At 39.9% G+C, this 15,599-nt stretch overlaps 1 protein-coding gene across 7 annotated transcripts in view; it reads right to left on the bottom strand.

Annotated features, from left to right (window-relative positions):
* ilrun (inflammation and lipid regulator with UBA-like and NBR1-like domains) overlaps nt 1-15,599 on the bottom strand; it is a 77,242-nt gene that overhangs the window by 28,974 nt on the left and 32,669 nt on the right. For 5 of the 7 annotated variants that reach the window (XM_087973657.1, XM_043716932.2, XM_043716941.2 and 2 more), the window contains exon 4: nt 14,480-14,808. In XM_087973657.1, the coding sequence (XP_087829783.1) occupies nt 14,480-14,808 (329 nt within the window). Of the gene's footprint in view, nt 1-2,306; nt 2,411-14,479; nt 14,809-15,599 lie in introns of all 7 variants that reach the window. The other 2 variants (XM_043716942.2, XM_043716927.2) reach the window with 1 other exon arrangement.

Here is a 15,599-nt window from a genome sequence, read left to right as displayed (position 1 = left end):
TTACCCAGTAAAGAAAATTTACAAAAGCCACAACTTCCAGCTTCAATTCCTATTCTGTGGTTTGGTTGAATGATCTCTGCACAGTCAAGTAGTAAGGGGCAGGCCTCAGAATCCCTGGACAATTTCATGGAGCAGAAAGTAAGGGAAGAAATAGATCAGCATGTGTGCCAATTTCTGACTGCAATCCAGTTGCCCCTTCTGGCAAATGCAAGCATCTAAATACAACATCTATTCCTGGTTCGCCATGGTGCAAACCTCCCCAACCAAGTACTGATTTACTCAAGTTATGCGCAACCTTAATAGTCTTATACATTTACACATAAAAATCGCCACTTTGATGAACTACCACTGAACTATATACCCGTATTACCACTTGCAGGACAAATGAAGAGAAAAATGTGTCATGATTTATTAATAGTACTCACCATAATTCTTGTACAGCTATGTTGGGAAAAACAGAAGTGTTGTTACAGGCCAATCTAAAACCTGTTGAACTTATATTGCTTTGCCTGAGTTTTGCAATAGCATTGCTATCTGTCCCACCAATGGCACGCATTAAATATCATGAGGTTACTTTGACTGTGTGGCAGATACAAACTAAACTCATTATAGTAGCTTTGTCTTTTCAGGCATAAGTGGGTTTAGCAGTGTGATGCTTACCAAATTCCTCTGTCTCACCCTAATATTTCACTTGCTGTATTTGGTTTTAAATTATTTTCTATTTTTCCATGTTTCTTCAATTATATTGATTAAGTACATGCATATTTAGTTTCTATCATCACTCTGATGATTGATATCATTCCCAGACTGTACTGTTAATACCTTAGCAAATGCATCAATCTTTTCAAGCTGCAAGGTGCAGAGGTGATTCGGCCCAGACATTAGATACTCTGGAAAAATTTGACTACTTAAATTGCAAAGAATTAACACTGAATAATTGAGCACATATTTGTACTCCCATTACCCTGAACAAACACTCTAACTTAGTTGCAGTGCATGCCAGATACGAGGAACACTTACTCAGTTTAACCAGCAATATGCCTTAACTTTAATTTTAAAGCAGCACATCTACTACACTTATGCCTATCATCTATGACATCTACTCCTTGTTACTGTTAACTTCAGAGTTTTGAACTCTGATAATCAGTGACAATAAATAGGGATTTTCTGTTTAATGGAGAAGTGCCTGATAAGTACGGAATTAAAACTCTTTAGTACATTTAATACGCAACTAATACAGTGCCTCATAACAAGGATTAATGGATTTAGAAACAGAATTATGTTCAGTGTTGTTAGCACTTGGTGCTTTCCTTGCCCCGAATTGCGTCAACTTTCACTTAAGTAGAGAAAATCATCCAAATCACTTCAAGTTTGATTATTTAAACTTGTGAAGTTGAGGAGAAGACACTCAGGTAGACTACAAACTTGCTCAAAGAAGTGCTTTTTAAGAACGATCTTAAAAGAAAAGATAGGAGGTGGAATGACAGGTAGGTTTATGGAGGGAACTTTGGACCTGAAGCCCTGGGTAGCACACGGCAAGTCTGCCAAAACTATGGTGAAAGACTGGACATTGCACAAGAGGCCAGACGTGGAGAGGTGCAAAATTCAAAACTCAATGCTGCAAGCAGTCTGGCTCAGTTGAGGTAGTAGTGGCTGGGGAAAAGATGGAATTAGTGGCATGGCAATAAGGCCTATCGCTGGTTGGGGGCAAAGGGAGGTTTGAAAATAATTATTCAAACCATCTGATGTTTAATGGAAGGAAATTGACAGTTATCCATTTCAAGATGGCAACACAAAATGTTTTTCATGTGCTACAACTTTCCAGCACAGAATAAGTGATTGACAGTGCTATCTCGACATAATTTAATTCATGCCATGATAGAGGCAATAGGGGAGGGGTAATATCACTGGATTGGTCATCCAAACCCTCAGGTTAAAGCTCTGGGGGAGATGGGTTTGAAATCCCACCAAGGCAATGAGTAAAATATGAATTCACCAAAATCTGGAATTAAAAATAGCTAGTCTCATGGCAACTATGTACCCATTGTGGATTGCCATAAACATGTATCTGGTTCACTAACATGCTTTTCAGGTAAGTAATCTGCCTTCTTTACCTGTCTGGCCTATATGTGACTCCAAATCCACAGAAATGTTGTTTGAAGAGCACATTTTAAAAATTTATCAGAGTGGATAATCTAGTTTTGTACCTTCGACAAGCATCCACTTCAAGCTCACCATCCTCACTCATGACACTCAACGGTTTCCTAAACATATTTTGCATATACTTAGCCAACAAGTATAAATACCTTTGAACTTCAGAGCACATCCATCGAAACTCCAAATCTGCCTCAAATTTTGCAGATATGTTCCATTCTTGAACTACTTCAGTCATTTGTGCTTCCCCCAACATCTGTTGTGACAAATTTGCAGCAAACCTTCAGAGCTTTTCACTCCTGACACTTGCATTCACTACCACCCTTAATGCATAAGCTGAAGCAAATAAGACTTTCGATCTGCTTCAAGCACATGTTGGAGATCAGGTTGGTGAGGCACAGCACACGGATAGAGTCATAGAATTATACTGCATGGAAACAGATCCTTCAGTTCAACTTCCATGCTTACTGTAATCCCAAACAAAACTAGCCCCACCTGCCTACGTTTGGCCCATATCCCTCCGAACATTTCTCATGCATTTATCCAAATGTTTTTTAAACATTACAACTGTATCTGCATCCACCACTTCCTCTGATTGTTCATTCCACATATGAACCAGTCCCTGTGAAAAAGCTGCCCCTCATCTTTTTAAAATCTTTCTCCTCTCCTGAAAAATATGCCCCCTCGTATTGCAACCCTCCAATCTCGGGAAAAGACACCTGCCATTCATCTTATCTATACCACTCATTATTTTATAAACCTCTGTACAATCACCCCTTAACCCCACACATTCGAATGAAAAAAGTCCTAGTCTATCCACCCTCTCCTTATAACTCAATCCCTCCATTTCCGGCAATATCCATGCACATCTCTTCTGAACCTTGACCTGCTCAATATCCTTACTCGGGAAGACCAGAACTAGGCACGGTACTCCTCCACGTCCTGTACAACCTCAACATAACGCGACAACTCCTATACTCAAAGACCCGAGCAAGAAAGACAACCATGATAAACACCTTAACCACCCTACCTGAATGTGATCCAAACTTACAAGAATTATGTACCTGAACCCCTAGGTTTCTCTTATATAAGACTACCCAAGGACCTACTTGTAACTGCCTTTGTTTTACCAAACGTAATACCATGCAAGTTAAATTTCATCTGCTATTCTTCAGCCCATTAGTCTACTATGTGGAACCTTGTCAAAGCCTTTACCAAAGTCCACGTAAACAATATCACTGCTCTGCTCTTGTCAATCTGCTTGGTTACAAACAGCTCAAGTTTGTGAGACATGATTTCCCTCGCACAAAACCATGCTGACTGTCCTGAATCATTTCTTACCTCTCCAAATGCATATTCTTTCAGAATCATTTCCAACAATTTACCCACCACGGATATCAGACTCACAGGTCTACAGTTACTATGCTTCTTCTTACATCCCTTCTTAAAGCCACAACTTTAGCCACTCTCCAGGCATTCGGCATCTCACCTATATTTATAGATGATAGAAATATTTCTGCAAAGCCTCCTGCAATTTCCTCCCGAAACTCCCTTGAGAAATAGGAGGGAGCCAAAAGTAGGAGCAGTGGTGAAAGTGGGATAGAGCCTTTATCTGGCTATGATTGGATTGACAATATAGAATTAGGTGATCACAGTCTCATTCAATTGAAGGATTAGATATCCCCCATAATCAATTTGATCATGGTTTATTTTCAACGTACTAAACAGATGCAAATATTATCTGAGAGATTCAAACACTTGGGAGTATTCTAGAAAAGCAACAAAAATGCTCAAGGACTTCAAATGGAAGACTGAAGATGGAATAATTACTTCAAAGAACAGTGATGTCAAGGAGGGAGGTGATTATGGCAGTTTTGAAAGGAGGAAAGACAGTATCCAAGGAGAGGGAAACATTTGCCATGTCAACTAGCATAATCACAGAATATTAGAATCTCAGGAGTGCTGAAAGAGAACATTTGGCCCAGCAAGTCTGCACCAACCCTCGAAAGAGCATCCCACTCAGTCTAATCCCTGACCCTACCCCATATTCCCGCATTTACCATGGCTAGTCCACTTCGCCTGTACATCCTCGGACACCATGGGGCAATTTAGCATGGCTAATCCACCTTACCTGCACATCTTTGGACTGTGGGAGGAATCTGGATCACCTGGAGGAAATCCAGGCAGACATAGGGAGAACATGCAAACTCCAGAGTTACCCAAAGCTAAAATCAAACCCAAGTCCCTGGCGCTATGAGGCAGCAGTGCTAACCACATGCCATAAAGCCTGGGAAGGATGGTCAAGTGTTCAGCAATTCAGTTCAGAGCTCAAAAGGTGCACACTTTGTACAAAATGGTATGGCCATAATTAAGCAGAGGACAGTTTAAAATGGAGAAAAATATTAAAAATGGAGGAAAAGATAGTGCACACAGAAAAGAAATCCAAGTTGAAATACTGGAGCATGGAACTCATGAGTCAGAGTAAGCCATTTGACCCATAAAATCTGCTCTGCCAATCAATAAAATCATGGCTTATCTGGTTGTGATCTCAACTTCACTTTCCTGTCTGAGTCCTACAAAACATAACTCCCATTTTGATTAAAAAGTATAACTCTCCCTTGAATAAATTCCATGTACAGCATCCATTGTTTTCTGGGGATGACAATTCCACATACCAACATCTCTCAGAGAAAAAATCTCCTCATTTCAATCTTCAAAGTGAACACCTCCATCGCCCACCCCCCACATTCTTCCACCCCATAGCTGTGCATCCTGAGGTGAATAAATAGCTCGTTGCTGAATCTGAATACCCAACAACAGGTGTAATAGGTGATGTTTCATGAGGCAGATGGTTGGGATGAGTTTTCACACAGTCCTTTCACTGAAGAGTCTGGCCTCCACCTTGGCCTCTCAGAGATGCGTAAAATGGTGGGCAACTTTATTAATGCTTCTTTTCTAGTTTAGGTTGTTTTCAGGAAGAAATTCTCACTTAACTGTGGGGATATTCTTTTTCCTCACAAACTTTAACATTAAAGCATCCCCTGCCCTCTAAATCCAAGAGTAGACGTTCTTTGTTATTCACTTGACCACTTTCTCAAAAAAGTGAAAACAATTCGTTAAACATTATTTCCTTTCCAAAACATGGAAGTTGATTGAAATTACTAAGGATAAAAAGATATTCAGCAGAGTCAATGCCTCATGTCTTTCTTCCCAATTTTAATGAGAAATTTGGGTGAATCAAGAATAAATTTGTTCAAGGTTTGCAAAATGGCAATTGCCCAAAAGGAGATAGATGAACTGAGAAGAGTAGATGACATCAAGGTGAAATAAAACAATTAGGATCTTGTATCAGTAGCAGGTTGTGGCTGCAATAACTTCAACATGTGGAAAAGCATCCAACACTCAAGATTTCTGCCGATCACTTGATTTCAAGAAAATCATCCTTAATAAAAAGGAGGATAATATTAATACAGCTTCCAATGGATGGTCATGCTGGTGGAAGGTATGGAGATAGGCAGACTCTGCACACCAAGGAGTCAGCAGTAATGTGGTGATTGACAGGAAGGTTAACAAGATTAGACATTAGAAGAATGCAGGAGCTGTAACAGGTGCTTTCAAGGAAGGCCCATTGGAAAAGCTAACAAAAGAAGCTGAGAATTTTATTTAAGTAGCAGCATTCAAACCTGGAGAGGTGGCAGGATAGTGAGAAGGAACAGTCATGGCAGAGGCACAAGTTGGGAGGTAGCAGGAGCAAACTTTTAATGCCGGGACAAATGAAGAGCAATGATCGGCTAAGAAGCTGGAAGAAAGAAATTGGCTTATTCAAAAGCAAAAGTTCATTCGAGTCTCAGAGCAAGGCATGTAATAGAAGGGACCCTTTCTAAATTAATGTTATTGAAACCAAGGGCATGAGTAATAACCAAGGGGAGCCAGTTCATCTTTTCTCACCTGAGAGCTCAACAATTTGGAACCATAACAAACTGCATAATCTCATCTGGGGTCAAAGCACAGCAAAATAAAGCGTTTACTTGCAACATCATGAAATTCAGTAATTCAATATGTCAGCTGTTCATGCATAAATAAAAATTCAGAAAGGTTTTTAACCTGCCAAATTCAAATATAGAGACAAAATAAAAATTGCAGATGCTGGAATACAAAGCAGACAGGCAGGAGGCTAGAAGATCACAGTCAAGCATGTGGTGCTGGCAGCACAGGTCAGGCAGCATCAGAGGAGCAGGATAATCGAAGTTTCTGGCAAAAACACTTCATCAGGAATGAGGCTAAACATAGCAAGCCAGGCAGCATTAGGTAGTGGAGAAGTTGATGTTTCGGGTGCAACCTTTCTTCAAGGCCTTCTCCACCTCCAAATTCAAATACAGAGCTAGCATTGTACAGAATATTGAAAAATTCCCAATCCACAATCAATCATTTATTCAGACCGAGGAAATGAATAAATTGCTATAATCCTGACAATGGGTTCCTGCCTTTTAAGCGTTCTAGCTTCAGGCATTATTTTCAAGTGTATTGGAAACTTATTCTGAAGAATCCTTAATTGGAGAGTTGAAAAACCAATTACCCTCTAAGTTACCCTTCTTTATTCCCTGGATCCCAGATGTTTTGCTACAATCCAATAGGAATTAACAAAGCAAAGATCACAGGCACAAACCTGTAATACCTACAGGCATTACAGAAAGTCACCACATGGAACTTTAATACTATTAACTGTATGAAATTAGCAGTGACAGATGAATAGGAATTATGTCAGTTCAAAATTGCAGTTGACCTTTTATTAAAAATGCTGTGATTGCTATAATTGGTTTGTCATAATTTGCCACTTGAAACATTTTTGAGTTTTAGTGACCTCTTTATAAACTGATCTAAACTTAAACCATTCTAAGTACAGAGGGCCTCCAACTGGTTGCCTTTTGTAGTTTATGCAAGTAGCCCAATTAAACAAAGTAAAGCTCCTGAGCAGAGGAAGGGAATGCAGGGAGGAAAAGTAAAAGCCATGATCTTAAAAGGATTCTAATTGTAGCTGCTGCCAAATTATCAGTATTGAAACTCCAACTGCTTAACTCATGATATTCTTCTTTGTACCAGCCCTGCAAACATTTCAGGATTTACAGCTTTCATGGTGATTAGGACAAGACTATTATGAAGAATATTTTGTCATAAAATTGTTTATCATCAACACAACTGTGCCCAGTCTCTTGACAAGATTTGGTCCTGCAATTAGAGAGGCGGATGTTTGCCATACTCCAATTCATGTTCCCTTATTAAATAGAATACAGTTTTTTTAAGTCAATGCTCAATGGCATTATGTCCAATACAGCTATAAAGTGAAAAAAGGGAGTTTACAGGTTACTGCGGATTATATCTGCAATGAATTCCATTCATTGTGAATCCTATCAGATCAAATGGATCAGTTGTAGAGACAGTTAGAGGCAATGAGGAATTTACAGGAGCAGGGGGATGTGATGGATGGCAGTTAAAGGAAGGGGGGGGAAAGTCACAGATACAATCACATAGATGGGTTAACTCCAGGAAAGATAAAAGAGGTAGGCAGTTTAGTGCAGGATTTTTGTGTGGCTTTCCCCATTTCAAACAAGTATGCTGTTTTGGAAAATGTAGGGGTGATAGATTCTCAAGGGAACGTAGCACAAACAGCCAAGTTTCTGGTATGGAGACTGGCACTAATGCAATGAGGGGTATGTCGGGTTCCGAGAGATCAATTGTGTTAGGGGACTCACTATACAGACAGACGTTTCTGCGGCCAGCAGCGAAACATCAGAATGGTGCGTTGCTTCCTTGGTGCTGGGATAGAGGATGTCTCAGAGAGGGTGCAAAATGTTCTCAAGGGGAAAAGGGGCCAGCAGGAGGTCATTGTCCATACTGGAACCAGTGACATAGGAAGGGGAAAAGGTTGAGATTCTGAATGGAGATTACAGAGAGTTAGGCAGGAATTTAAAAAGGAGGCCCTCGAGAGTAGTAATATCTGGATTACTCCCGCTGCTACGAGCTAGTGAGGGCAGGAATAGGAGAATAAAGCAGATGAATGCATGGCTGAGGAGCTGATGTATGGGAGGATTCACATTTTTGGACTACTGGAATCTCTCTTGGGGTGGAAGTGACCTGTACAAGAAGAACAGATTGCACCTAAATTAGAAGGGGACTAATATACTGGCAGGGAGATTTGCTAGAGCTGCTCAGGAGGATTTAAACTGGTAAGGTGGGGGTGGGGGGTAAAGAACTCAGGGAGATAGTGAGGAAAGAGATCAGAGACAGGTACAGTTGAGAACAGAAGTGAGTCAAACAGTCAGGGCAGGCAGGGACAAAGCAGAGAACAAGATGGGACTGATAAAGTTTGGGAGAAGATTTGTAGCTCAGGTGCTCGTTGTTGTTGTGGTTCTGTTCGCCGAGCTGGGAATTTGTGTTGCAGACATTTCGTCCCCTGACCTTAGTAGCCACACAATCAGATGACAAGCAATACGAGTTCGACTGGGACAACACTACTATTATAGGACAAGCCAAACAGAGAACAGCTAAGGAATTCCTAGAGGCATGGCACTCATCCACAGATTCAACCAATAAGCACATCGACCTGGACCCAATATACCAGCCACTGAAGTGGATAGCTGGAACTGACAACCGGAAGTGGCAGATACAAATCACTATAAAGGCTGGAGGAAACATCACAGAAGCGCTTCACAGGAGGCTCCCAAGCACTGAGGATGTCACCTAGACAGGGGACGAAATGTCTGCAACACAAATTCCCAGCTCGACAAACAGAACCACAACAATAGGACTGATAAATTAAACTGCAATTATTTTAATGCAAGGGGCCTAACAGGGAAGACAGATGAACTCCGGGAATGGTTAGGAACATGGGACTGGGATATCATCGTAATTACAGAAACATGGCTCAGGGATGGGCACGACTAGCAGCTTAATGTTCCAGGATACAAATGCTACAGGATGGATAGAAAGGGAGGCAAGAGAGGAGGGAAAGTGGCATTTTTGATAAGGAATAGTATTACAGCTGTGCTGAGGGAGGATATTCCCGGAAATACATCCAGGGAAGTTATTTGGGTTGAACTAAGAAATAAGAGAGAGATGATCACCTTATTGGGATTGTATTATAGACCCCTAATAGAGGGAAATTGAGAAACAAATTTGTAAGGAGATCTGTTATCTGTAAGAATAACAGGGTGGTTAATTGGTAGGGGATTTTAACTTTCCAGACATAACACTATGGCAGTCCCAGTCTAAGGGTTCAGATGGAGAGGATTTTTTTAAGCTTGTACAAGAAAATTTTCTGATTCAGTATGTGGATGTATCTACAAGAGAAGGTGCAAAACATGATCTACTCTTGCAAAATAAGGTAGGGCAGATGACTGAGGTGTCACAGGAGGAGCACTTTGAGGCCAGTGACCATAATTCTATTAGATTTAAAATAAAGTTGTGATGGAAAAGGATAGAGCAGATCTAAAAGTTGATGTTCTAAACTGGAAACAGTTTGACGGTATTAGGCAACAACTTTCAAAAGCTCACTGGGGGCAGATGTTCGCAGGTAAAGGGACGGCTGGAAAACGAGAAGCCTTCAGAAATGAGATGACAAGAATCCAGAGAAAGTATATTCCTGTTAGGGTGAAAGGAAAGGCTGGTAGGTATAGGGAATGCTGGATGACTAAAGAAATTGAGGGCTTGGTTAACAAAAAGAAGGAAGCATATATCAGGTACAGAGAGGATAGATCGAGTGAATCCTTAGTAGAGTATAAAGAAAATAGGAGGAGACTTAAGAGGGAAATCAGGAGGGCAAAGAAGGGGACATGAAATAGCTTTGGCAAATAGAATTAAAGAAGAATCCAAAGAATTTTTACAAATGCATCAAGGACAAAAGGGTAACTAAGCAGAGAATAGGGCCCCTCAAAGATCAGCAGGGCAGCTTTTGTGTGGAGCCACAGAAAATGGGGGAGATACGAAATGAGTATTTTGCATCAGTATTTACTGTGGAAAAGGATATGGAAGATATAGACTGTAGGGAAATAGATGGTGACATCTTGAAAAATGTCCATTTTACACAGAGGAGAAAGTGCTGGATGTCTTGAAATGGGTAAAGGTGGATAAATCTCCAGGTGTTCCCTACAACTCTGTGGGAAGCTAAGGAAGTGATTGTTGGGCCTCTTGCTGAGATATTTGTATCATCGATAGTCACAGGTGAGGTGCCGGAAGACTGGAGGTTGCCTAACATGGTGCCACTGTTTAAGATGGGCAGTAAAGACAAGCCAGGGAACTATAGATCAGTGAGCCTGACATCGGTGGTGGGCAAGTTTTTGGAGGAAATCCTGAGGGACAGGATGTACATGTATTTGGAAAGACAAGGACTGATTAGGGATCGTCAACATGGCAGTGTGCGTGGGAAATCATGTCTCGAAAACTTGATTGAGTTTTCTGAAGAAATAACAAAGAGGGCAGAGCAGTAGATCCGATCTCTATGGACTTCAGTAAGGTGCTCGACAAGGTTCCCCATGGGAGACTGGTGAGCAAGGTTAGATCTCAGAATACATGGAAAACTAGCCATTTGGATACAGAACAGATTCAAAAGGTAGAAGGGAGAGGGTGGTGTTGGTGCGTTGTTTTTCAGACTGGAGGCCTGGTGATCAGTGGAGTGCCATAAGGATTGGTGGTGGGTTCACTACTTTTCATTATTTATATAAATGATTTGAATTTGAGCATAAGAGGTATAGTTAATAAAGTTTGCAGATGACACCAAAATTGGAGGTATAATGGACAGCAAAAGAAGGTTACCTCGGATTACACTGGTTCTTGATCAGATGAGTCAATGGGCAGAGGAGTGCAGATAGAGTTTAATTCAGATAATTGTGAGGTGCTGCATTTTGGGAAAGCAAATCTTAGCAGGACCTATACACTTAATGGTAAGCTCCGAGGGAGTATTGCTGAACAAAGAGACCTTGGAGTGCAGGTAGATAGGATAGTGAAGAAAGCATTTTGTATGCTTCCCTTTATTGGTCAGAGTATTGAGTACAGGAGTTGGGAGGTCATGTTGCGGGTGTACAGGACATTTGTTAGGCCACTGTTGGAATATTGCATGCAATTTTGTTCTGGTTACTATTGGAAAGATGTTGTGTAACTTGAAAGGGTTCAGAAAAGATTTACAAGGATGTTGCCAGGGTTGGAGGATTTGAGTTTTAGGGGGAGGTTGAATAGGCTGTTTTCCATGGAGTGTCACAGGTTGACAGGTGACCTTATGGAGGTTTACAAAATTATAAGGGGCATGGATAAGTAGACAAATTCTTTTCCTTGGGGTGGGGGGGGGGGGGGGGTCCAGAACGAAAGGGCACAGATTTAGGGTGAGTAGGGAAAGGATATATGAGAGCGACCTGAGGGGCACATTTTTCATGCAGAGGGTGGTACATGTATGGAATGAGCTGACAGAGGAAGTGGTGGAGGCTAGCACAATTGTAACATTCAAAAGGCATTTGGATGGGTATGTGAATAGGAAGAGCTTGGAGGGATATGGGCCAGGTGCTGGCAGATGGGACTAGATTGAGTTGGCATATATGGTCGGCATCGATGGGTTGGACTGAAGGGTCTGTTTTCGTGTTGTACATGTCGCGGAGTCTACAACCAAATGAATTTGCAGCATCCAATCCATGTTATAATTGAAAAATGTGGCAATGTCAGGAATACATTTGCCATTGACTTAAACAGATAATTATAACAGGAATTGCTCTGAAGTCAGAAAATTGGCCCAATAATGAGCAAAAGGAAACAGCTGACAAAATCTACTAAATCTGGGAAAAGGGCGTTTAGCAATCAGATTTCATCCTTAAAACTGAAATATTTATCTCTTATTATACTAATTAGTTTCCAAACATCAAAAATTAAATATAAATTATTACAAGGAAACAACATTTGAATAGAAATAGATCTCACTCTGCATTTTGCTTCAATTGGACTAATCTAGTAAATTACCCAAACTGGCAAACTCAAAACAATTTGATCAGTTGTCCTTTGGGGTGACAGACTTTCTTGTAGTACAATGACACTGGCAATTTTTTACATTGAGATTAGACAATTAAAACCAACTAGATGTAATTAACGACTTGCACTGAAAATGTAAGCGTTTCAGTTGGTCCATATCAGTATGCCACCTACAGTAAAAAATTAAATACTACAATACTTCAGCAATAACTGATCTTTGAGCAGTTGGGCATGAAGAGACTTCAGTTCGTTATCTTACTTAGTACTGGTACATCACCATTTAAAACAAAAAGCAGAATCCTTGATTACAATTTTACCCCAATTAAATCCAAGATTATTTCACAATACAGAAAATATTAATATTACTTTAAACTATTTTCAACACATTGCTTTATCATGCATATCGTTAAAAGTAGTAAGAATGGTTTCACTAGCAGACACCTTTTCTTTCATCTATCAGCATTCTGCAGAAGATTTCCTATGCTTCCTAACATTGGCCCAATCAGTGCATTGTTCATTTTACTGCTGATGCCATTAGCAAGTATTTCAAAAATGTGCCAGAGTACTGGTGGATAAAAAAACAGTATTCGTAGCTCTCTCAAATCATCTGTGCATTACCTCAGTAAAAGAATGATTGCAGGTACTCAATCCAATGTCTTTCTAAAACATGGATTCCAGTTCAGACTTTCAGTTTAATTATATTGATGAATGCAGAAGGCAGAAAATATCTTCTTTTAGCTTATTCTGTTCATTTCTTTTCAAAATTAAAACATAAAAGAACAATCTTTGAAGGGCTTGCCTCTTAAAACTTCTCTGTCCTGACTAGCTATGATTCACAGTGGAATATGACTGAAGATCAAGTGACCCTTGTACCTCACACAACAATAACGTGCATAAAACTCTTCAATTGAGGGTAGCATCATCAGAATAGGCCCAAATTCCATTCAGCATTCTAATTATACTTGCAGTGTGAGCTATTGACTCATGCTCTTAGGAACACAAACTCAAGAAATTTTTGTTTCCATTGGCTGAGAACAGAGTTAATTTTGGAGAGTCTCTTTTGGCTCAACAAAGCCACAAGTAAAACTGACAGGTAACCCAAATGAGCAATTTAACCTGGTACACATTGTTTTAAAAGTTACATGAAGTCTCTCTCTTGTTCAACAATGTGACATTAAGGGTTTTGCAGAGGGAAGAAAATACACTAATTAAAAATTGTACCTGTAAAATTTCCAAATACTTTCCATATCAAATAAATGACACGCTAAGTAGTATGATTTCCTAGTTTCTAAATCTAGCATTTTAGAATTATACAGAGTCTGAATTTCACACAGAAACAGGCTTTCAAACACTCAAAAAAAGGAAGACGCTTTGTTTTTCAAATAAAAATTCGCAGTACATTGTATTGTAACCAGCAATCAAACATGGATCCTCAGCTAAAGGATCTCAAGCAACCAACAGACAAATCACTTGCACCAGTTTGGAACTACACATGGCACTATGCTCAAAGCAAGAAATAGCCAGGATCATCCATACTGGATTAATATGAAAAACAGTTGCAGATGATTCGGGCACAGTGTATTGCACTCATGACAGAGAAAGCAGCTGGAACTGCGCAAACTAAGAGATTGGATAAGATAGCAAACTAGGCAAGACAGTTAACAATCAAAACAATGAAAGTTAAAATGAAGTATAAAACAAGTTCTGATTTTTCCTTTTATTTACAGAACACTATTAACATACATTTGTGTTCTTCAGCCTCTGTAAGCATTCAAATACTCTTATGAAGCTAAGGATGCAAAATGTGGTTCCCTCCCAGTGTCAAGGAAATGCACTCAAAGGACTTTGTCAAATTGCAGGTCGCAGAAAAGTCAGCCATCTACACTTGCTGTTATCCAGGGGATAAATAGGAGAGAAGAGAAAGCTTACCAATACAATGCATCATTACAGTCCAAGAAAAAAAAAACAAATGAAATTTTCACTGTCCCATATGGTCAGGGTGGTTCAGTGTGGGTAGTTCAACCCAATTTTACAATACAAAGTGAGACAGACAAGTTACCTTCAAATATTAACAATCTCACCATGCCTGCAATCGCTTCTGAAGTTAAGGTTTACTTTTATCAAGAATTAAAATGAAATCAGGCTTCTAATACATCAGACCTACAGCACGACTTGAGCTAGGGATAGTTCATGGCGTTTCAAAGTACAAATGGGAAATTGTTCTCCCCCAACACTAACATCCCTTGACTTCATAAGTTCATTCACACATGCATATAAAATATAAAAAAGGGACAAACAAAATAAATCATTCTGTATTTACCTGACTGTAAGTCACCACAGATAAGTTGCTAGAGTGACTGTTAGGGGAGATATTTACAGAGTTCTGCGACAGTCCATTTTGATCTTGTTCATTTTGGTCTTCAGTTGGGCCCCATGAATTTTTACTAATTGGATTTGTACTTTGGCCCCCGGGGTCCTTCACATTGTTGTCTTCAGATTGCCGGTTTTTCTGTGGTGAAGCGAAAGGGTTAAAATTGCCTTCAATCTTGCGACAGGGTTGTGAAGAAAATTCTGTTTCAAATGAAGAAAGCTGCTGCGTAACTCCTAAAAGGCCTCCGATTTCAACACTCAGAATCACCCAAATCACATCTGAGAGCGACATAAAAGTACATAGTTATGATTAGTTTGGCATTTATAACTTGTAGTGCTAAAATTCTTATGTTCCTAATAACCACAGCACTCAGTATAACTTGCATTTACATATTTTCCACTCTCAAACATTTTCTTGAGATGAACTTGATATGATTGCACTAAAAAAAAGTGTAGAGGAGATTCATTAGGATTTATTTGCCTGGGCTAGAGTATTTTAGCTATTTAGAGTATAAATAGCCAGGATTATTCGCCTTACAACAGAGACAGCTGAGGTGCAACCTGTATAAATGCCACAACTTTTTACTTTCTGTATTTTTGATTGGTGGATTAAAATGAGAATAGCGTTGTTTATATTAAAAAAAAAATCAAGGACTGGGAAAGGAATTGCTACAGTTAAAACAAGTTACTGGATACTCATTATTAATTCTGTTTACACTGTTGCTTTGCAAGCAGTATGGGAGGTGAGGTAAGACCATAATGTACCAGGGTATGTGCACAGTGATTCAGCCAGCAACAGGTAGCAAATGCCAACAGCCTGACAACAACTCTCTAACTGGATTCTGGGCAGGAGACCCTATATCATGACCTGAACTGAGAACATGTGGATTTACAATCAAGAGCGAGAAGTTCCATGCTTGCTGGAAGAGCAGTTTTTGTGTCTCTATTTCTCTGCAGTACAAGTACCTGAATAAAACCAGTTATTTTCTCCCATCAGTTGCTGTAAGCTGTTGCCTTTAACCGTATGCGTTCTGGACCAGACCAGACCCCATCAAAACATTTTAAGGTAG

This window comes from Chiloscyllium plagiosum, unplaced genomic scaffold (assembly GCF_037043375.1).
Source record: "Chiloscyllium plagiosum isolate Xiang-an unplaced genomic scaffold, Cpla_swu_hap1 HiC_scaffold_26, whole genome shotgun sequence".
Classification (NCBI taxonomy): domain Eukaryota; kingdom Metazoa; phylum Chordata; class Chondrichthyes; order Orectolobiformes; family Hemiscylliidae; genus Chiloscyllium; species Chiloscyllium plagiosum.
This window is presented reverse-complemented; position numbering and strand designations above follow the sequence as displayed.